The sequence below is a fragment of the Oryx dammah genome, unplaced genomic scaffold, assembly GCF_014754425.2.
Source record: "Oryx dammah isolate SB20612 unplaced genomic scaffold, SCBI_Odam_1.1 HiC_scaffold_22, whole genome shotgun sequence".
Lineage (NCBI taxonomy): Eukaryota > Metazoa > Chordata > Mammalia > Artiodactyla > Bovidae > Oryx > Oryx dammah.
This window is the reverse complement of record NW_024070206.1, coordinates 16,082,662-16,105,839: the sequence shown is the minus strand read 5'-3', so window position 1 is coordinate 16,105,839 and position 23,178 is coordinate 16,082,662. Positions and strand designations below refer to the sequence as shown.

The 23,178-nt window shown below is 42.6% G+C and overlaps 1 protein-coding gene across 1 annotated transcript in view; it reads right to left on the bottom strand.

Moving 5' to 3' along the window:
- Nucleotides 1-4,888: 4,888 nt before the first annotated feature.
- The window catches only part of PSTPIP2 (proline-serine-threonine phosphatase interacting protein 2), a 94,482-nt gene continuing 76,192 nt past the window's right edge, over nucleotides 4,889-23,178 (bottom strand). The window contains exons 7-15 of the mRNA XM_040264558.1: nucleotides 15,633-15,731; nucleotides 15,070-15,115; nucleotides 14,115-14,194; nucleotides 12,654-12,752; nucleotides 11,628-11,724; nucleotides 11,425-11,506; nucleotides 9,791-9,825; nucleotides 8,695-8,755; nucleotides 4,889-6,475 (exon numbers count right to left, since the gene is read on the bottom strand). Of these exons, the coding sequence (XP_040120492.1) occupies nucleotides 8,703-8,755; nucleotides 9,791-9,825; nucleotides 11,425-11,506; nucleotides 11,628-11,724; nucleotides 12,654-12,752; nucleotides 14,115-14,194; nucleotides 15,070-15,115; nucleotides 15,633-15,731 (591 nt within the window). The 3' untranslated portion in view covers nucleotides 4,889-6,475; nucleotides 8,695-8,702. The remainder of the gene's footprint in view (nucleotides 6,476-8,694; nucleotides 8,756-9,790; nucleotides 9,826-11,424; nucleotides 11,507-11,627; nucleotides 11,725-12,653; nucleotides 12,753-14,114; nucleotides 14,195-15,069; nucleotides 15,116-15,632; nucleotides 15,732-23,178) is intronic.

The window sequence follows — 23,178 nt, the reverse complement described above, 5'->3', positions numbered from 1 at the left end:
CTATCTAGGTTGGTCATAACTTTTCTTCCAAGGAGTAAGCGTCTTTTAATTTCATGGCTGCAGTCACCATCTGCAGTGATTTTGGAGCCCCCCAAAAAGAAAGTCTGACACTGTTTCCACTGTTTCCCCGTCTATTTCCCATGAAGTGATGGGACCAGATGCCACGATCTTCGTTTTCTGAATGTTGAGCTTTAAGCCAACTTTTTCGCCCTCCTCTTTCACTTTCATCAAGAGGCTTTTGAGTTCCTGTTCACTTGCTGCCATAAGGGTGGTGTCATCTGCATATCTGAGCTTATTGATATTTCTCCCAGCAATCTTGATTCCAACTTGTGCTTTTTCCAGCCCAGGGTTTCTCATGATGTACTCTGCATAGAAGTTAAATAAGCAGAGTGACAATATACAGCCTTGATGTACTCTTTTCCCAATTTGGAACCAGTCTGTTGTTCCATGTCCAGTTCTAACTGTTGCTTCCTGACCTGGCCATAGATTTCTCAAGAGGCAGGTCAGGTGGTCTAGTATTCCCATCTCTTTCAGAATTTTCCACAGTTTATTGTGATCCACATAGTCAACAAAGCAGAAATAGATGTTTTTCTGGAACTCTCTTGCTTTTTCCATGATCCAGCGGATATTGGCAATTTGATCTCTTGTTCGTCTGCCTTTTCTAAAACCAGCTTGAACATCTGAAAGTTCACAGTTCACGTATTGCTGAAGCCAGGCTTGAAGAATTTTGAGCATTACTTTACTAGCAGGTGAGATGAGTGCAATTGTGCAGTAGTTTGAGCATTCTTTGGCATTGCCTTTCTTTGGGATCAGAATGAAAACTGACCTTTTCCAGTCCTGTGGCCACTGCTGAGTTTTCCAAATTTGCTGGCATATTGAGTGCAGCACTTTCACAGCATCATCTTCCAGGATTTGAAACAGCTCAACTGGAATTCCATCACCTCCACTAGCTTTGTTTGTAATGATGCTTTCTAAGGCCCACTTGACTTCACATTCCAGGATGTCTGGCTCTAGGTGTGTGATCACACCATCATGATTATTTTGGTTGTGAAGATCTTTTTTGTACAGTTCTTCTGTGTATTCTTGCCACCTCTTCTTAATATCTTCTGCTTTTGTTAGGTCCATACCATTTCTGTCCTTTATCAAGCCCATATTTGCATGAAATGTTCCCTTGGTATCTCTAATTTTCTTGAAGAGATCTCTAGTCTTTCCCATTCTGTTCTTTTCCTCTATTCCTTTGCATTGAAAACTGAGGAAGGCTTTCTTATCTCTCCTTGCTATTCTTTTGGAACTCTGCATTCAGATGCTTATATCTTTCCTTTTCTCCTTTGCTTTTCGCTTCTCCTCTTTTCACAGCTATTTGTAAGGCCTCCCCAGACATGTATTTTGCTTTTTTGTATTTCTTTTCCATGGAGATGATCTTGATTCCTGTCTCTTGTACAATGTCACGAACTTCCATCCATAGTTCATCAGGCACTCTATCAGATCTAGTTCCTTAAATCTATTTCTCACTTCCACTGTATAATCATAAGGAATCTGATTTAGGTCATACCTGAATGGTCTAGTGGTTTTCCCTACTTTCTTCAATTTAAGTCTGAATTTGGCAATAAGGAGTTCATGATTTGTAGTATAGTATGAAGTCAGGCAGGTTGATTCCTCCAGTTCCATTCTTCTCTTTCTGGCTTACTTTGCTTAATACGGTAATCTCTAAATCCATCCATGTTGCTGCAAATGGCATTATCACATTCTCTTTAATGGCTGAGCAATATTCTGATTTATATGTATATATATATCACATCATCTTTGTCCATTCATCATCAATGGAGATTCAGGCTATTTCCATGTCCTGGCTATTGTAAATAGTGCTGCTATGAACAGAGAAGTACATGTATTTTTTCAAATTATAGTTTTGTCTCAGTATATGCCCAGGAGTGGGATTCCTTGATCCTATGGCAACTATATTCTTAGTCTTCTGAGGAAGCTTCATACTGTTTTCCTCAAGAAGAGCCTGTGCATCAGTGTTTTCCAGCCCTCTGTCAGACTGGGGAGGTGGGCACTCTCCTCCTTTCCCTCGGGGAAGCCTGCAGGCCCCTACGAGTGTTCCTGATCATTGTTCACAGTGAACCTACTGTGTATGGAAAACTTCCTGGGTACCAAGCCTTGTGTCGAGAACTTTAAGTGTCTTTGTGTTTCTTGAGCCCCTTCACGGCCCAGTGAGGTTGATGCCATTAAACCCCATTTAGTAGAGAAGGAAATGGCAACCCACTCCAGTATTCCTGCCCAGAGAATCTCATGGACAGAGGAGCCTGACCAGCTACAGTGCACGGGGTCACAAGAGTCAGACTTAACAACTAAACCACCAGCATACTATTTTCCATAATGACTGCACCAGCGCATATTCCCACCAACAACACAGGAGGGCTCCCTTTTCTCCACACCCTTGACAGCATGACTACTTATAGACCTTTTAATGGTGGCCATTCTAAGTGGCGTCATGTGGTACTTCATTGTGGTTTTGATTTGCATTTCTCTAATAATTATTTCATGTGCCTCCAGGCCATCTATATGTCTTCTTTGGAGAAATATTTAGGCCTTCCACCCATTTTTTTGATTGGGTTGTTTTCTTTTTTTTATTGTTGCTATTGAATTGTAGGATCTGTTTGTATATTTTGAAAGTTGAGCCCTTGTCGGTTGCATCATTTGCAAATATTTTCTCTCAGTCTATAGGTTGTCTTTTCATCTTGTTTATGGTTTCCTGGGCTGTGAGAAGCTCCGAAATGCGATTAAATCCCTTTTGCTTATTTTTGCTCTTACTTCCCTTGTGAGATACGGTCTTATATGGTGCATAAATGGTCACAATATGGTACTGCATGTTCTGACTCCAACAGGTAGAAAACACAGGCCTGGGAACCGAGAGCTAGGTTGAGCTCTGTCACCACAGCTAACACTGGTCCACTTGGGGAATGTGTTCCCATCCCTCAACTTTAGGCTCTGTGGATTACAGTACCTGGCTCTAGGTGGTTGGCAGGGAATACGTCTGTCAAGAGACATAAAAGAGTTCCACTAAACTACCACTGATACCTGGTCATTTGGGGGCCTCATGCCAGTAGACTAGGAAGCCAAAAAAGGAGTAACTCAGCAGGAAAAGGTGATTGCCATGAGGAAAGGTGGGCAAGGAGGAATGTATCTGAAATTCGGGTGTTTCACCGAGTTGCCTCTCGATGTTGCCAAGCCTGGTGATAAACATAAATTTCCAATTTCATCCAACAGAGTCTGATGAGAGTCTTAACCTAAGACCCCTTAGGGTTGAGGGTCTATGTTACCGCACCAGTCAAGCAATGTGGACAGGCAGAAGACCAGACAACTGTGAAGGGAACTCTAGAATGTGTGTGCATTCATTTGATGGTGCTGCCATAGCGAAATACTGGAGACTGACTGGCTTAAACAATGGAAAGTAATTTTCCCACAGTTCTATAGGCTGGAAGTCCAGAATGAAGTTGCCAGCAGAATTGGTTTCCTCTGAGGCTCTCTCTTCAGCTCACGGACAACTGCCCTCTTGCTACCTCTTCACACAGTCATCCCTTTGTGCAAACTCACCCCTAGTGTCTCTTCTTCCTGTAAGGACTGGATCGGGGCTCCACTCTGAAGTCCTTACTTCAACTTAATCACCTCTTTAAAGGCCCTGTCTCCAAAATGTTCACGCACGTATCGAGAGTTTGGACTTGAACATATGAATTTGGGGGAACGGAATTCCTAACAGTGTGGTAGAGGAAGATGATGATTAATGTCAATTATGGACTCAGGACCATCTGTAGCAGCAGGTACTAGAGCTCGTTGTACTAAACTTCCTGGTGTGTGTGTGTCTTTTGGAAGCTGAGACTTGAAGAAGTGGTGACAGGAGGCAGTGAGGTACATGTGGGATGCAGGAGGACCTCAGCCACGCAGGGGTCAGCACTCCCAGCGCTCTGGCATCATCCCCTCAGCGTCTATCACTCTCTCACACACCAGCCCAACTTCCAACTGCCAGGAGGCACACGAGGACTCTCCAGCAGCTGGAAGCCACTCTGCCGGTGTTCACGGCAGGCCAGAAATGCCAGGGAACGATGCCTCCCAGGAGCAGCGCTCTACCTGTGACGGGTGGGAGTTGGTGAATGACTACCCCAGCTCTCTCCCCTCGGGTGAGCTCTCTCTGAGGTGCAGACCCCACAGTCACTCGAGAGTCCTGACAGCTGAAGCTCATGGCTCACAGGGTTTCCTTTTCTTTCCTGTCTTACTTCCCCACTTCTATCCCCACTTCTTTCTGGGATCACCCCCTGAAAAGTACCTGCACTCAAATCCTTATCCCAGGGTCTGCTTCTGGTAGAACCCAAATTAAGGTGCTGACAGCCTGCAGAATAGCCCATACCTACTAATTTATCACGTGAACTTATTTAACTGGCTTCCTTGACACTCCTCTGTCACCTGATCATTTCTCTAGCTACGTTAGCTTCTTCTAGGCCACTAATTCTTACATATTTACCACCGTGTGTCAGGCGCTGGGATATAAGCAAGAAAAACAATGAGGGACCTTGCTGTCATGGATACTACAGTCTAGGAGGGAAGCCAGACTTTGAACAATTCATTTTAAGAGGGAATTCTGTAATAACAAGGAAAATGTGAAAGAGGGGAAGGAGACATCAGTGGAAGTCCGCCAAGCCCAGAGGCAGGGAAGCTACCTCCCCAAGAAAGGGACCCTACATTTGGCTCCTGAAGGGTTAGTAGGAAGTGGCATGGTGCCAGTCTCTGTCTGGCTTCCCTGACTAGAAGTTTGTCTTTCCATGATCTAATGGAAGCAAATGTGACAAGGAGTGAACCAGAGTTTGGAAGAGAGGTACAATGAACATGGAAATGCAAAATAAACACCAAATCACCAAGAATCTTTATTTCACTTCATATCGAACTGGCAGAGCAATAAAATAAAAATATTTTCAATTCTTAACACATTTTACATCAGTTACACTGACCAATAGAGAGAAAACTGAAATCCCTGAGGACCTGCTAATAATAAATAAAATACTTAAAAATAGAATGTTCCGAGTTCAAAGGAAAATTTCCTGAGCCTGTTCAGTTTGGGGAAGTCAATGGCCCTTTGCAAACTTCAGTTTCTCAAAAGGATATCCAGCTGATGCAAGCGTCCGGCCATGACAAGAAGCTGCCTCTTCCAGCAGCACCTTTTGCAAAAAGGGGAAATAATGAGCCTTCCTTCAATCACTTTGTCCGTATTTCTGGGAAAGCTATGCACAGAGCAGAAAAGGAAAGTGTTTGCTCTTTGTGGTACCAGAATGTTACAACCATGCCAGTGTGATTTTAACTTGTCATTAACTAAAATGCACTGTTTACTCAGTGTGAATTTTAGACCAAGGTACACAATCTCTGGGCTGTTTATGGGTGACCAAACAAGACTCAGATACTTGTGAAGGGGTAAGATTGACACTTTTAAAATTCCAGGATCTAACAAGGAGAAGCTTCTCTGTGAAGACTCAAGATTGAGTACCGGCTTTGTAAGTCTGAAATTCTCTTCAGGGATAGAGTCAAAACACCATATTTCATTGATTCTAGGATGTATTGTCCCCTACACTTTAGAAACTCAAATTCCAGTGGGCTTGGTCATTGTCACAAGCATCAGCTCCTCTACTGACTTTCTTAGCAGCATATAAATAATGGGATGTTTTACAATGAATCGCTTCTTAGATTAAATATGGTGCTCTGTAGTTCAGTACACATAGTGAGCCATATAAAAATAAACCTGACATTTAAACCCTGGTAATCGCTTCAGCTGAAAAGATGCCAGCAAAAACTTTGGTGTCTCAAATTTCAACATGAGCATCACAGCCTCAGGAAATGTTACAAGGATGATAATGTGGGATGAGCTTGCCCTCTTACTTCTGTGTCTGTCCCTAACTGTAGGGAGATTGATTTCACACTTCTGGGCCCCATTACCTCATCTGCAAAATGAGAAAGTGCTATCAGATGGCCTTTAAATCTTCCAGCCAAAAAGGAAGGTGATTTTGAATCTTGCACCACTGAGAGTTATGTGTCACCATGGAAATTCCATAGCCACGCTACCCTCAAAGGCAAAGGAGCTTCTTGAGCGAGTTGCTGGCTCAGACTCCTCTTCACCCTTCCCTGCCCCAAACCCCAAGTCAAAGTTTTAAATCCAAAGACTTTCCTGAATCAAGTAGAAAACATACAATTTTAGTAACTTGATTAGGAAAGGATAATTCCTCAGTCTTGGGCAATTTACAGACTTTTAAAAACTGCAGAACTCTACTAGATTAAGTTGAACTAAAGGACTGCCATAAACTTAAAAATATTAAAAAATCATAGCAAGGGTTCACTTCAAAGTCTTCCTGATTGACATAATTTCTACAGATTCTGCTGCTTTAAGTGCTTCCTTCCATGCCTTAGAAGCGCCAGCCAGAAAAAGCTTTGTATTCTGAAAGAAATAACAAAGACATTTCATTTGAATCAACTATTCACATCAGCACCCTGCTCCTACATTGTGATTTTATTCAACGAGAACAATGTGCTTGGTCAAGGAGAATAAATAGTGAGAGATGAGTATTTCAAGTGATGAAAAATGGAATTTTTTTGGCCAAGCAGCATGTGGGATCTTAGTTCACTGAACGGGGATCAAGCCCATGCTCCTCTGCAGTGAGTCTTAACCACCAGATCACCAGGGAAGTCCCCATAAAATTTTATATTTTTGATATATACATTTTTTAATTCAAAAGTTATAATCTGTTTTTACCTAAACATGTTAGGATTAAAAACAAGAATAGCAAGCAGCTAAAATCAACAACTGCAGAACAAATGCACATCCTTAAACCTTCCTATTTAAATGTCATTTCCAAAGTTTCATTCAAACTATTTTAAATGTTGTGGTAAGTCATTTAACTAAGTTATTAATAAAGGTAGACTCTCTCTTTAAAATTCTCTTAAATTCAGTCAATTACACATTTGGATTCCTGTTCCTTGAGCTGACACAGACACTAATGAGGCCCAGTAAAATGACCTAACTTGAGTAAACGTGTTGATATGGACATCTTGCGTTCAAACGGCAAATTCTTGGGCTCTGAGGAACTAGAGTTGTTGGGTCAAATGCTATTATTAAGCAGCTAGAATGTATGCTTTATCCAAAGAGGTGAAGGAAAGAAAGAAAGCAGAAAAAGAGAAAGCAAAGAAGGAAGGAAGGAAAATAAAGACAGGGGAGGAAGGATAAGAAAAGAGAGAGGAGGGAGGGCCAGGGAGGAATGAGAGAGAAAGGAAGAGAGGGAGGGAAGAAAGGAAGGTAAAAAATAAAAAAGAAATACGTGGCATTGCCAATACCCTGCCATATAGTCATTACTGCCTCGTATTCTAGAGAGCAGGGTCCACCTTTGAACGCCAAGTCATTGACTTCCCATGTTCCTACTCTACCTTTAAAATGCACTGGGCTTCTTTCCATGAGGAAGAGAGGTTTATGAAATGAAAAAGTGATAACTGGCTAACTACAATCTGTAGGTTAGAAAATTATATACAGTTAGAGGATGAGGATTTTTATGTCTTCAATATTCACTATCTTTCACAGCAAAGGTCTTTAAATACTACGTATACTTCTTAAGCAATTTAAAGACTTACGTGTACACACAAATAATATGCTAGCTGAGTATTTCTGTCTAATCGATTTTGTTTCATGAGAGACAGTGAATTTCACCAACACCAAACCAAGAAGCGTGGGAGAGAGAATTTTCCAGTTCCACTGTGACTCTCTGAATCCTACCCACCCCTCCTGTCACTCCCAGGAAGACACTAAGATCAGTAACATGCAAGAAGATCAACTCTTTAAACGAGTTTTTAATGAAAGAAGCAATAAATTAGCACTGTAGACAAATTACACACATGGATAGATGAAAAGAAAACCTATTATCTGTTCAGGAAGATATCCTTTCAGAGGTTTTCTTTGCTCATATATACATGCATATGCCCGTTTGGGTTAAAAGAATTACGGTTCACGAGGAGTTTCATTTGGTAATGTTTTGTCTTCAGAGACATTCCCTCCAGTTGATACTGCCTTGGGGCATACATAGTGCCAGTACCAGCACCTGAGTGCTAAACAGGAAGAATCACCTTTGCAGCCACCGGGGGCTTAGCAGTTCTGCTCCAGGAGCCTTTGTGCTTTACTCATGAGGTCAGAGTGCTAATCACCTGGTGTGTGATGATGCTCTTGCCCATGGGATTTCCCAGGCAAGCAGACTGGAGTGGCTTGCCATTTCCTCCTCCAGAGACTCTTCCCCACCCAGGCATTGAACCTGTGTCTCCTGTATCAGCAGGTGGATTCTTTATCACTGAGCCACCTGGGAAGCTCATATTTGTTTGTAGCAGTGCCTTAAGTATAAGTGTGCAATAGCCACAAAAAGAGATTAACAAGAGCAAATCAAGTGTTCAAGAATAAAGGGGAAATGTCCTCATTCAAGTAGGTATGGAATGGTCTTGGTACCCTCTCAGCTATGGGAACCAGAAAGGCCATTTTGCAAGTGCACCATGCCCACCAGTGTAAGACCTGATGCCAGGCATTGTTTGTTTGCAGTCATATTGTAAGGAAGCTTCAAAGACTTCAAAACTACAGTCACTAGCCTAATGCAACTTGATTCTGTGAAGATGAAAGGTTCTTACCACTGATGTTACTGATAGATCAAACTGTAGTTATTATCAAGCAAAGAGTAATCCGGGTCATCTGCAAAGGGCAGAACAGAGAGCAACACTAAGTTAACATTTCTTCATGATAAGATCATAGCCCTTTTCAAATCAAACCATTCCACTCTGAGTCTGGTGACTGCTATTTTGTAAGAAAAAAACATATTTGGCAACAAAACCTACAAATAATAGTCATAACTACAAGCCAGAAAACATAGTGGAAATTTCTATTATAATTTCTTTGCCCTTTTTCATCCTTGCCCAGCTATCATTCCCCACAGTAAAATCATCTTCAGAAATGGACAAAAATAAGTCCCATATTATCAAGTGGTAATTAAAATCCTATGAGAAATAAATTAACTTACATCCTTACAGAGTTCCAAGATGTAATTTCAGCCACTAAATTCTTGCTAAGATGCTAAATGCAGCCTAAGATGTCTCTTCCCTCTTCCCTTGAACATAGGTAGGCAAATCTTTTATTCAAATAATAGGTATTTGCTCAGAACTGGCTCTGTGCCCAGTACCGTGTTACATTTTGTGATTGATTCAGGAGAAAACAAAATGTTTGCCTTTAAGGATCTTGTAATTACCCAGGGAATACAGACTAACAAAAAGCACTAAATATTTCATTCTCTCAGAGGTATTATAGGAGTTCAGAGAGAAAAAGACACCAGAGTGATTCCTGAAAGATCCAACTGTGGGCAGTGCACAGAATATATTAGGTTACATGTTTCTAGACATCTTCTATAAATTATATTTCAGTGTCATCCAAAGGAAACTATATCTCAGTTTTGCCGTTTTCATGGCCTAAGTTAAACTAGTCTCTTAGTAAAAATCCCTTATAAGTTTCTTTTGGTACTTGAGTAACTGAATTCTCTTGGATAAGCTATAAAACAGAACACAAATTACCAAATTCCACTCTGACAAAGAGTATTATAGTTTCTAATAATAAGTTCATTCTCTTGGAAATTTTATTCTATTTATTCCCTTCCCTCCTTTTATTTCAAAATTCTAGCTACTCAACCTTAAATAAAACCTGACCTAAGATTTCAAATGATCTTTCTTGGTGGCATACCTGGTAAGCTTTTAGGATTTGGGAGAGGTCCTCTCCTGTAAGAAATGGAAACCAAAATCTTTCAGATAATTCTTGCTGTTTTTTCTAATTTTCTACTTCACTCTACAAACATACTGCATGCTAGTCAGATTGGGTTTCTGCTCTGGAGGGTTAAGAAGACTTCAGATGAAACAAAAGCCCTGCAGCACTGACCTCCTGGATCTAGGCTGCAAATACTACCCTATGCTAGGGAGCAGGATGCCCAGAGCTCTGCTCCACAACCCAGAAATCTATTGTGTGGGCCAGAGTTCCTGATCACCATGGACAGTCTTCACATGCCAAACAGGAAGTCAAACAGCTCCTACCTCGCCTTGAGAGTTAAAGGAAACGATTCCTAGTAACTGCTTTGAGCAGCACTTAGCATTCTTCTCCATAAATATTATTTATTTATGTGTTTGGCTGCACTGGGTCTGTGCTGTGGCACACAGGCTTCTCTAGTTGTGGCATGCAGACTTAGCTGCCCCGTGGCATGTGGGATCTTAGTTTCCCAATCACGGCTGAAACCCCTGTCCCTTGGATTGGAAGGTGGATTCTTAACCATTGGACCACCAGGGAAGTCCTGCGCTTGGCTTTCTCCCCACTCAAACACTCCCCTATCTTTTTAAAATTTGGACTGAAAATTCAACAGCTTAGATTTCAGGGTGACTGTATGTAAAAGAGAAGCTTCTCTTCCCTCAGAATCCTTTATATCAGGGGCAGCAAATTTTTTCTGTAAAGGGCCAGAGAGTAAATGATTTAGGTTTTGCTGGCCACATGGCATTTCTGTCTCAATGCTACTCATCTCCAACATGAAAGCAGCCACAGACAGAAGGGAAACAGATGAGCAGCAACACTCTACATACGAACACGGATGTTCACGTTTCTTGTGATGTTCACATGGCAAAAAAGAGTTTCCTTTCCATTTTTCTCAACCATTTAAAAACATGAAAACTGTTCTTAACTTGTAGGCCCTACCAAAACAGGTAGGCTGGATTTGACTCACAGGGAGCCAAAGTTTGCCAACTCTTGCTTTATACAGGAAAGATCTAGGATTGGGACTCCCCAAGTGGTCCAATGGCTAAGATTCCGAGTTCCCAGTGCAGGGAGTGTGGGTTCAATCCCTGGTCAGGGAACTAGACGCTGCAACTAAAGATCCTGTGGGCCGCAAGTAAGACCCGGTACAACCAAATAAACAATAAATAAATAAGTAAAAATCAATAAATATTATTAATAGAAAAGTATAGGATTCGTGCATAAGTAATAACAATCACACTCAAGCATGACACAATCCTCCTTGAACTATGACTAGTACAATCCATTTAACATTTGTCCTAAAAACGCTATTTCCAAAAATCCAGAAACCTCTCTAAGCAAATGCAATGGTAGACACATTCTGATTCTAACATGTTCGTATTAGAATTGGAACACTAAAAATAAAAATGCTCATTAAAAGAACTTTTCTTTTTTTGGCCTCGCTGCAGCATGTGGCATCTTAGTTCCCCAACCAAAGATCAAACCTGAACTCCCTGCAGTGGCAGTGTGGCGTCTCAGCCACTGGACCACCAGGGAAGTCCCTAAAAGCACTTTTCTTCATGTGAAAGAAAGTTGGATATTACCTTGCCGAGTTAGGCCCTGTAGCCTTTCCTGGTGGGGCTGCATTCTTCTGGGGGCAGTAAAAATTCTCATACATGATGGGTGCTAGGGAATCATCAAGACATAAAACATTAAGAAGCTGATGACTTCCATTCTCAATGACATGTGACACGAAAGACTGATACAATGGCTTGAATAGCATCCCCCAGCCTACCACTCCATTCACCTGGTGGAGTCTGTCCAGTTCTGCGGTGATTCACAAAGTACTCAATGTCCTTCTCGATACTGCACATCTCTAAACTCTTACGGACGTTTTCATACATCTAACAAAAAAGAAGATAAATCAAGGTAGAGATACGTCCATAAAAGTGGTGGCATGGAGTATTAAAATGGGAGGTTTGATGAATGGCTATTTTCCAATTTTTGTCTTGAAAAGAAAAAAAAAAAAAGATACCACAATGTCCTGGACTCACATAGAGGGATTTCTTTGATGTATATCTGCTATTACATTTTTTTTTAAGATGACAAAATAGAATATCTTTGTAGCAGCACAGCAATCTTGGCAGAAAGACTTTAAAAAAAAAAATGGATGGGATGAAGAGAATAGATACCAAGTCCCATGACGAATCCTACACACAAATGCAAAGACAACTGGAGAAAAGTCAGTCAACCCTACCTGTTTTCTGGGTGTTATTCTTCAAAACTGAATGTCCCATCTAAGGGAGAGTGGCTGTTTCTTAGGAAAGAAGTTTGTGATAATTTGATTCTGATCCCTCTGAGACCTGGGAACCCAGGACAGTTGCTGTGCATGAGTTAACCCTGGGTCACTATGGCCCTTAACACCGCTGACGTTAAACCCTGAGCCCTGGAGGAACCATTAGCCGAGGCGTGGCTCAGCCTGCTAGTTCCTGGTACTTACTGTCCTGGAGTAACTCCGTTTCAGACTGGAGCAGTCCCTGGGACTCACGTTCATGTTGTTACATCTCTATTTTCCGTAAATTAAACTACATTTGGGTCCTTTCTTTGCTCTCCTGCCCTAATTGTGAATTTCTCAGTGAGAGACTCATGATGGTAAAGTAAGCCAGCAGTCAGGCAAGTTAGGTGTTTATCTGGGTCCATACTCACTGCGTATGCAGTCACTGTACCTACCTGGGCCTCTAATGTCAGGGGATGAACTAACAAATGTCTCTGACTCCTCCCACTCTACGAATCTAATATGCAGAGCGTCCTCCGTGGATAACTCTTGACTCACCTCATCACTTGTGACGCATTGTTGTGAGAGCTGATTCATATGTGACCACAGTGCATTTCGAAAGAAGTTTATTCGTTCACATTCTTGAGTCTCAAACACCTGTAGAAACATGTGTGTAGAAACACACAGAGAAAGGGTCTAGACTGGCTATGATGTAAGAAACAATTTCAACCTTGAATTATCTGTAAGCTTACAGTCTCATTTAGTGTACTCCCACCCACCGCTGAGGAAGCTCATACACTCTTAACTCCGGCAAATGGATTTTAATAACATACTAACACAAATAGGACTGGATACAGTTTTGCACATAAGAGGTGATGGTGAACCCAGCCGTCAGTGTTCTAACCTGAATGGTGGCTCACATTTCCCACTGCCTGATGGACATCTGCATGTGGGTAGCTTGCCAGAGCCTCCAATGCAAAATTTTGCCCTCAGGTTTCCCTGAAGGTCCAGTGGTTGGGGGTCCGCTTTGCATCGCAGGACACATTACAATGCAGAATTTGCAATGCTAATTCAGTCCCTGGTCTGGAAAGATCCCACCAGCCGCAGGGCAGCTAAGCCCGTGAGCCACAGCTACTGAGCTTTTTGTGCTCTGGAGCCCACAAGCCACCACTACTGAAGCCCACACCCTCCAGAGCTTGTGTTCTGCAACAAGAGAAGCCCGTGCACCACACACTAGGGAATGGCCCCCATTCGCCTCGACTTGAGAAAGTCTGATTCCAGAGGCCTGGAATTGGTCTGATAATAAGATCTGCATCTAACAAAGATGTTGGTACAGGTCCCAGGACCTCCCTTTGAGAACCACTGGTAAGAAAAATGTGTAGACAGGGTGACAGAAACTTGAGGAAGTTTCCAGGTGGAGTCTTTATTTTCTCTAGGACATTGTGAGGCACGTGTTGAAAATGAGGAGGGCCACGGCGAAACAAAAGGTGTGAGAATAAAAATCTCTAAAGCCAGTTCTGCTGCTCCCTGCACCCCCTTGTCACAGAGAAAGGTGAAGCTTTCAGTGGGAAGTCACCAAGAAAGTGAAAGTGAAAGTAGCTCAGTCATGTCTGACTCTTTGCGACCCCATAGACTATACAGTCCATGGAATGGTCCAGGCCAGAATACTGGAGTCGGTAGCCTTTCCCTTCTCCAGGGGATCTTCCCAACCCATGGATCGAACCGAGATCTCCCGCCTTGCAGGCAGATTCTTTACCAGCTGAGCTACAAGGGAAGCCCTGGACATGACTAAAGCAAGCATTAATTGATTCAGCTGCTTCATACCTGCGAACCAAACAGAGCAAGGCCATTGACAGAATGGGACAGCACGATCAGGATGGGCAAGAAGCAGAAAGACAAGGTTTGCAAGAAAACATCCCAGTCCTTTCATCCTCTACTTAAAGTCCACATTTCTAATTTGCCTTCAAGCAATTCTACAAAAGTAGAGGGAGAAAGACCCGCCCGTGTGCTTCCAGGTACCTCGCAGGCCTTGATGTGCTCGCTCTGCCACTCGTTCCGGACCTTGTCCAGCGTGTTGATGTGCAGCATGTACACCTTGTCTGCAATGGAGGGGAGGGGCCTGGGTCTGGAAGCTGGGAGGAGCGGGGCTCACAGACCTAGCACCCAGGCCCCTCCCGAGAGCTCACAGGGCTCCTGGGGACTCTGAAGGCTGGAAGGCCATAATTACATCTCACCCTCATCATAGCTTTGTGAAAAATAAACAAAGGCAGGCATCACTTTCTTTCTAAAGAAAACCCAGAAATGTTCCAAAGAAAGAGAACTAAAGGCTGACAAAACAAAACAAAACAAAACACCTCACCAGGGTTTCCCTCTACCTCTTTCTATTTTGAGGAAAATTAAATGAGGCCAGCAGAAAACTGAACTAGCAAGTCACTTCAGTTTTGGATTTAGAGACTTAAGGGACCACGGTCGTGAGAGGTTTATCTCTCGCAGGAAACTCTGGAAATTAGAAGCCTTTGCAAACTCTTGGTTTGGATCCTTAGATTTCAGTGATGACGAGACCTCACAACTTGGCTGCTTCTTTCACAGCAGAGAAGACGTATCAGGGATGAAATGGGGTTTTAAGATGATTGTACCCAACAAGTAAGAATGAGTACATGATTTCAAAGCAGCTATCACATGACCCGACCCCTCCATGCCCCCACACCATTCAGTCACCTGTCAGGCAGCATGAGCTAAGTAGGCAGGGGCCAGAAACCGCTGCCTCTCTTGCTTCTCCCACTTTCCAGGGTTCTGATATACCCCCTTCCCCACCTCCCTTCCTTCCCTCTGTCCCTCTCTTCTTTCCTTCACATACCTTGCTAACCCTATGGTACAAGCATATATTCACTATTGTAAGGTCTATAAAACTACCCTTCTCAGGCAGATTTAGCCCACCACCATCCTCCCCCATCCATTGGAGCACACCCCTCACCCGAGTCTTCTACTGCAGTCTTTGAAGTTGCCAGTTTCACAAAAAGCTGTGAGGACCAGGAAAAAACAACAAGAAGTCAGGAATGCTGGGCCAGGCTTCTAATGGCAAAACAGGTTTAAAAGCAAAGTCTGTGAAGAGACAAGTTCTAAGTCATACCTGTGTTTCTCTTGTAAGTTAATCATTCAACTTGCCCTCTAATCTTCCTAAAACATATCCCTACCTTCTGACTGCTAACAATCTTTATCCAGGTTTCATAAAATTCAATTTATAAAAGACCCAAGCAGGAGGCAGCCTCGCTATAAGGAACAGATGAGATGGAGTTTTGAAGAAAGATGAAAACATCAGAACCCCTCCCCCATAACCAGGTTTCTCTAGCTCTTCCCTAACCCTCAAAATAGGACATGGGTTTTTCTGGCTCAGAGGACTCTAATAGCCTGAAGGAAGGTATTGCCAGGAGCTTAGAGTGCAGGTCCATTCTTTGTTTGTTTGTTAAGATTATTCATTGGCTCTAGCTTGACATATTCGAATCTTGGATTTTTCAGGCTATTGGCTCTCCCAGGTACCTTTTCTTGTTGCTTCGGGTTTGCCACGTTGGCACTGCGGTGGACAGCCTGCTCTGCTTCATCTTTGTCTCGGCATTTCTGCTCATAGTTCTTCTTTGCCTTTGTAGTTATGAGACAAAAGAGGACCAAAACAGATAAGCAGACAGTGACTCTGAGGAGTAGCCGCCCTAACCGCCCCCACCCCAGCCAGCAAATAAGAGGGCACGCTGATCAGGGCTGTGATCACCTCTAGACTGTGTGTGCTCAGAGCAGCTGCTCTTTTTAGTCTATCTTTGGAAGGTTTCTCCATCCCCTTTCCAAATCATGTATGTAGTGGCAACCTGATCAAGGAACTAACAACTCCTATTTGGCAAAAACGAAGTCCATGAATTTTAAAAATTTACTGAAACAAAAGACTGAATATGAATTAGGCAAAATCAAATACTGATGTAACTAGAGGATGTGTAATCCAACATTTATTCATTACACTCAGAACTGAGATGCAATGGTTTGGTCCTGATAACTATAACTAACAATGCTTCAGTATTCTCATGTGCTTCGTTACAGCATGTGGGCAGTGGGGAGGGCACTAATCTCATCATTTCTGTAGCTCAAGGTGGTCATGCTCCTTCTTGATTTAAAGAATTCTGTTTCTGGTAGCTTAAAAGTAGGTGTGGTCTCTCCTGTGCTACCATTACTATTAGCAGTGTGTAATCAGTTCACAAAGTACACTTACTAAATCAAATAATTGTGTTTCAACTCTTGAAGCCAAGACTTAACTTGTTCAAACAAAGCAAAGCTGTGAATCAGTTGGCTAATAAATAAAAAATGATAAACCCCCCAAAAATGCTTGACTAAGAATGAAGACACCTTTGCAGAGCTGGTTTGTGCTTGTCAAATATCTCACATGCTTTCCTACACTTTTCAGCTTCCCCTGCAATTCAACTGGGTTTAACACACACACATACATATCATACATATATGCCATAATTTTCTTAACCTACTCTCTACTGGTGGACATTTATCCTATTTCCTATTTTTATTACATAAAAACACTCCAATTTTTACTGTGGGTAGTGTGAATTTACAGACCAAATTCCTAGAAGCATAATTGTTTGATAAAAGAATATATACATACTTCCCTCCAAAATGGTTGCCCTCATCTATACTCCTATAAACACATATGTGAGGGTATGGTGGCCTCATATTCTCACTAACACTAAAATAAGACAATGTTTTTAACCTTTTCTAATACTAGAAGCATATCCCTTTTTTAATTTGCATTTTATCTCATTGCTAACATGGTATATCCTTTCTACTCCATGTCTTTTACCTTTTTTTTTTTTTTTTGGAGCATTATAATGTTAATTGATTTTTAAAAGCTCAGTCTATACTAGTAACACTAACTGGCTGTAAATTATATGTTACTAATGCATGCCAAGTCACTTCAGTCATGTCCAACTCTTTGTGACACTATGGACTGTAGCCTGCCAGGCTTCTCTGTCCATGGGATTCTCTAAGCAAGAATACTGGAGTGGACTACCATGCCCTCCTCCAGGGGATCTTCCCAACCCAGGGATCAAAGCCACATCTCTTATGTCTCCTGCATTGGCAGGAGGGTTCTTTACCACCAGTGCCACCTGGGAAGCCCCGTGTGGTACTAATATCTTTCTCCCATGTCATCTCTCATCATATGATATTTTTTCTTTTGATCTAAAGAAGTCTTAAATTTTAAGGCTGTCAGTGATCAATCTTTCTCTTTTCTGTATTATTTTTTAATATGACATATTAGGGACTTTTTCTCTGTTGCTACATAGTCCTCATAATCATATCTTTAAAGGTTGTACAATTTAACCTTTCTTCATTTTTTGGTAATTAAATCATTTACAGTTTTCATATAAGTACTGAACACAGTAGTGCATTTTGTTTTTCTCATTTTGGATGATTTTATAGTCTTAGATTATTTGCGTAAAATTGATGGGGTATGATCACATTGATGGGGTATGATCACATTTATGCTCTAAAAGCATATCATCAAATGTCTTTTTAAAAATGTATATGGGCTCCAGGGAAGATAGAGCAGATTTACTCTTCCCTATTGCTCCACACAAGTATAACTAAAACCTCTGAGCATTCTACATAAAACAAACACAAGATGCTAAAAGGTAGAGAGAAGACAGATTGACTAATGTCCTTGGTCTCAGATGGTAACCTAGAAGCAAGTGCCCTGAGTTTTCTTTTGGCCTCATATATCACAGAATGGGTGCCAAAGCAGCAGACAACCAAGAAATGCTGATGGGCATAAACAAAAAATAGTCCCAGTGGAAACGCTCTCTCCGGCCAAAAGGCCAGAAACGGGACAGCATGGTAGGACAGGAAGAATCCTCTAAGTTCTACAGCAGCCAAACACCACATGAAAAAACTCTCCCACCCACCACACATCCAGCAAAGGCCAAGTGGGGACTTCCACACTCACCAGGCTCTACTGAGGTTCCCAACTCCCCTGCTAAGGTGGTATCAGAGAAGGACAAATATCAGACTTGGACTTTCATTCCTACCTGGAGATAATGAAGCAGCACACACAGAGCCAGCAGAGACTCTGTGAGGAGCCTGGACTTTCTCCATCCCCACCTGGCAGTAATGAGGTGCACCACCTCCCTGCTGCAGTGGCATCAGAGGTGTTCTAGTGGAGACTAAGAGCTTTAACCACTCCCCTATGGTGTCAGTAGAGGCTGGGGGGTGGTGGAAAGGAACCTGGATTTTACCCCCTCATACCTCACTGCTAGAGTGCTATCAGAGTAAGACAGCTAAAACAGAACATTTAAATAAGATATGAATAACATTTAAAACAGAACATTTAAATAATATTGGACATCTAAAATGTCCAATATCAGTTGAATATCACTCATCATGCCAAAAACCAGGAGGATCTCAAACTGCATGAAAAAAGACCATCAAGAGATTTCAACATCAAGATGACAGAGATGTTACAATTATCTGACAAAGATTTTAAGACAGCCATCATAAAAATGTTCAATAAACATTCGCAAACACAGTGGGAAAATGAAAAAAAGTCTTGGCAAAGAAAAAGAAAATCTCAGCAAAGAAATAGAAGGTATGCTAAGCTATTGCTAAGTCGCTTCAGTCGTGTCCGACTCTGTTCGACCCCATAGACGGCAGCCCACCAGGCCCCGCCGTCCCTGGGATTCTCCAGGCAAGAACACTGGAGTGGGTTGCCATTTCCTTCTCCAATGCATGAAAGTGAAAAGTGAAAGGGAAGTCGCTCAGTCATGTCCGACTCTTTGCGACCCCATGGACTATAGCCTGCCAGGCTCCTTCGTCCATGGGATTTTCCAGGCAAGAGTACTGGAGTGGGTTGCCACTGCCTTCTCCGAATAGAAGGTATAAATAAGAACCAAATGGAAACTTTAGAACTGAAAATTTTACTACTTGAAAGGATAGACTTATGAATGGAAGAGACAGAAAAAAGAACTGGTGAACAGGAAGACAATACAATAGAAATTATCTAATCTGAAAAACAGAGAGCAAATAGGCTTTAAAAAATGAACAACTCCTCAGGAACCTTTGACACCATATCAAAAGATCTAACATTCATGTCCTTGGAATTCTAGGAGAGGAGAGTGGGCGGAAAAGGTACCTGACGAAATAAATTCTGAAAACGTTCCAAATTTGGCAAAAGAAATAAACCTACAGATTCCAGAAACTGACCAAACTGAAAACAAGATAAAGCCAAAGAAATCCATGATAAGACACAGAGGGGAACGTCTGAGAACTAAAAAGAAGAAAATGTCTTAAAGCAGAAATGATACCTTATCCATAAGAGAAAATTAGTTTGAATTATAGCAGTTTTCTTATTAGAAACTATGGAGGTCCCAAGGAAGCGACACAACATTTTTCAAGTACTAAAAGAAAACTGTCAACACACAATCCTATATCCAGTGAAAATATCCTTCAAGAATGAAAGGGAATTCACTAAACGAAAGCTAAGAGTTTAACAGAGCGTAGCAGGGCAGCCCCGGGCAGCCCTTAGCACACAGACGTTAATGTAGATCATTACTCCATACTGTTACCAGGCAACGGGTCCTGCTCAGCCATTGGCCAGCACCACAGTGGGCCCTTCCCACAAGCAACCATCAATGAGAGACCATTAGGGACTTGATTTAGCCAGCGGTCAGTAGGGTGGTGGTCATCAGGTGGAGAGTGAGGTAAGAGGTAGATGCTTGCCTTCTCCCCTGGGCCTCCAGCCTGTTCCCTGGTCTTGGGCCAGTGGGTGATGGGGGACCAAGGAAACAGAGTGGGTACTGTGTCATGCAGGGCTCAAAAGCCCTCACCAAGGCCACCCAATAGCCTTGGCCCAGGCCTTCAGCAGTGTTGAACCTCTCCCCCATCCTTGTCTCTGTGACCTAATATCAGCAGCAATTTGTGTGGGTCACAGTCTGTGGGACCTGCCCCTCCCCCTTGGGCAGCTGGAGGAGCCTGAGAGCCAGTTAGTTTAGACATCTGGCTCCCTCAGTGATGATAGCTGGGCAAGGTGTGGGAACCTGGCCCCAAGGGAACTTCCAACTGAGATCTGCCTCCTTTTAGCCAGGACCGGGACCTTGGTGGCTGAAAGTTGTGCCTTGGGACCCTGCCCTTTCTTGTCAGGACAGAGAATAACATTTGTTTGGCAGAAATTTACAGGTACATTGTTACCAGACCGTGACCTGACTTCAAGAATAAAGGATCTGACACCCACAAGTTTGCCACAACTAGCCACACCCCTCCCTCACCTTTTCTATAAAAGGGCTTTGCTAAAAGCTTTCAGGGAGTTTGGGGGTTTTAAGACATGAGCCACCCATCTCCTGGCATGGCCCTGCAATAAACCTTTGTTCCAAACTCCAATGTTTTAGTATTGTTTGCCCTCAGTGTGTGTCAGACACATGGGCTTGGTGTTTTCGGTAACAAGAGTAGTTATTACTGGCAGACCTACCTTTAAAAAAATGCCTGAAGAAGTTCTCTAAGCAAAACAAAATTATAAAAAGAAACCTTGAAACATTAGAAGAAAAAAAAAAACACTCAGCAAAAAGTGGGCAAATATAATACTCTTCCTTTTTCTTCTTGTGTTTTCTAAATTTTTGACAGTTGAAGCAAAAGTTTTAACAATGTTACAGTTCTAAATATAGGCAGAAGAAGTAGGAAATTTATATTTCAATAAGACTTTCTCTTTGTGAGAGAGCTTTCCCTAGATTGCTCAAAACATAAAAATTCTGGGAGTAATCATATATCAACCAACACCATTTCTGCATTATACTGACATCATTCTCTATCAATCACTTTTCAGATGCTCAGCATCAAAGTGTTAGGTAATTAGTATAGGAAAAAGGAGTCCAAAATGGCAGTGGCTAAAAGACAAAGAAAGGGAAAAGCCTGCAAAAACGGAACAAAAGAATATCTGCCAACTGGAGAGAGAACTTCAGGTCAAAAAAATAGACCCCCTTCTTGGCTAGCCCAATTTGCATAGCGCAGGCTCAAGGTGGAGAGGAGACAAACATATAAAAGGAAGAATCCAAGATAGATTGAGGCCTCTCCTTTGGGGTCGGCCCACCTTCATATCTTGAGGGTGTAATTTCCTTTCCTTGCCAAATAAAATTCTGAGCTGTAACTAAGCTGTAACACTGGTCTACCGTTTCAAATCTTTGCTGCGGCAAGACAGAACCAAGGAAATTTCACACTCCCCTGACATATCTGGTGCCATTTCTTGGATTTAACCTGGCTGAAACAATCTCAGCTCAGCACTCGCAAGGCGGAGGCCAAGCACAGCAGAAGCCCAACTCAGCAAAAGCTCTCTCTGTGGAAGCTGAACATGAAGAAACAGAAGTGACAAGAAGCCCAGCATGCTGGAAACCAGGACAGCAAAAAACAAACTCAGCAGAAAGCTCACACAGCTCAGCCTCAGATTCCAGACCTCCAGTTAAGGTAGGAGGTACTCACCCCTATGGCTGGAAGGACATATGGCTAACAAAATCTTAATTCCTTTATAATCTCTCGTTTCTTGTTTCCTTGAAGCCCCTGCAAACAGGCAAGTGGCAGTGGGTGCAACTGGGGGACTCTGGCAGGGACTCCGCCCCAGTATGTCGCAAAGGCTCTACTATCTGCTATGCCCTGGTAGCTGTTGCCCAAGGGGGTGAGGGTTCTTCTGTCCTTAATCATCTTCGTGCCAAGGATCAGGCCAATGAAAACTGTGAGCACGAATTAGGTATTTAGCAGACTTTCCAGCAGGTTATGAAGGGGATTCCTCAGCATATATTTCCCACTGCTTTTTCCTCCTGTCCTTCAGTTCCTGTCTCCAACTATCCCACTGCTTACAAAGTATTGGGCAGGTCATCATCTTTCCATTTCTGAAAATTGTGTTTGAAACTGTTTATACCTAAGATTGGGATTCAAACCCACGTGGCAGGGACTCTGTGCTATGCGTAGTCACTCAGTCATATTCAACTGGGACTTGAGCCCAGCCAAAACCTGGTTTTAGGACCTACTGAAGCTCAGGCTCTTGATGTCTCAGTGCCAAAAAAATTCAGTGACAGACACAGCGATAGGTAAGAGGTGGATTTGTTCAGATTCAGAGAGATGCACACTCCAAGAGTGGGCCATCACAGAGGGTGGGTGAGGCAGCCATGAAATGTGGTGTGGTTAGTTTTTTATGGGCTGGGTAATTTCATATGCTAGTGAATGGGAGGACCATTCCAACAATTGGGGAACCACCCACTCCTTGGTCTTTTTGATAGTGCCTTGGACGTGTCATGGAGCCTCTGGGTGTGTTGTTTAGCTTGCAGACTGAAAATCAAAGTTTAGTAGAATTTGACTTGTCTGCCATCTTGGACCCATTTGATTTTAATTGGTTTATGTTATACCCTTGGGCTATGTCATTCTTTCAACAGTTGTGCCCTGCCCCCTCCCTCCTGTTTCATGCTCTTTTCCTGAGCCCAGTGTGGGCCCACAATGTTGCCTCTACAATCTTCTGGAGGGACAACCAGAAAATAACTGACCCTTGGGGGGGAAATACTATATAATATCCAATCCCTCTAGAGACTCAGGCCTTCATCTTCCATGTTTCTTACTATATGTGCAACAACAGCATCTCTCAGTGAACCCGCTAGGGCAGGTGACAGGCACACAATGCCTGCTAAAAGTCCATCTGTTGGTGGCATCCCTTCAAGGGGAATTGGGCTTCCAAGGATAACGTTTGCCTCTTTGGGAGTTAGCCCTTCAGGCCATTTGGACCCAAACCCTTACCACCCTTCTCCTAAAGTTACAAACATACCCCCAGATCAAGTCTCCACTTCACTTTTATGGAACATCTGGTCTGTTGCCTCTTATCAATTTGTTCTTAAGCCACTTACTAACTCCTACAACCAGGACCCTGCCCCCTTGTAGGCAACATTGCTTCACCTTGCTTATTATTAAAATACTCTTAATGCTCCTACAGGACCAGATAACCCTCTCCTATGTCATTACTTCTGTTATTACCTAAAGTGAAAGTGAAGTCGCTCAGTCGTGTCCGACTCTT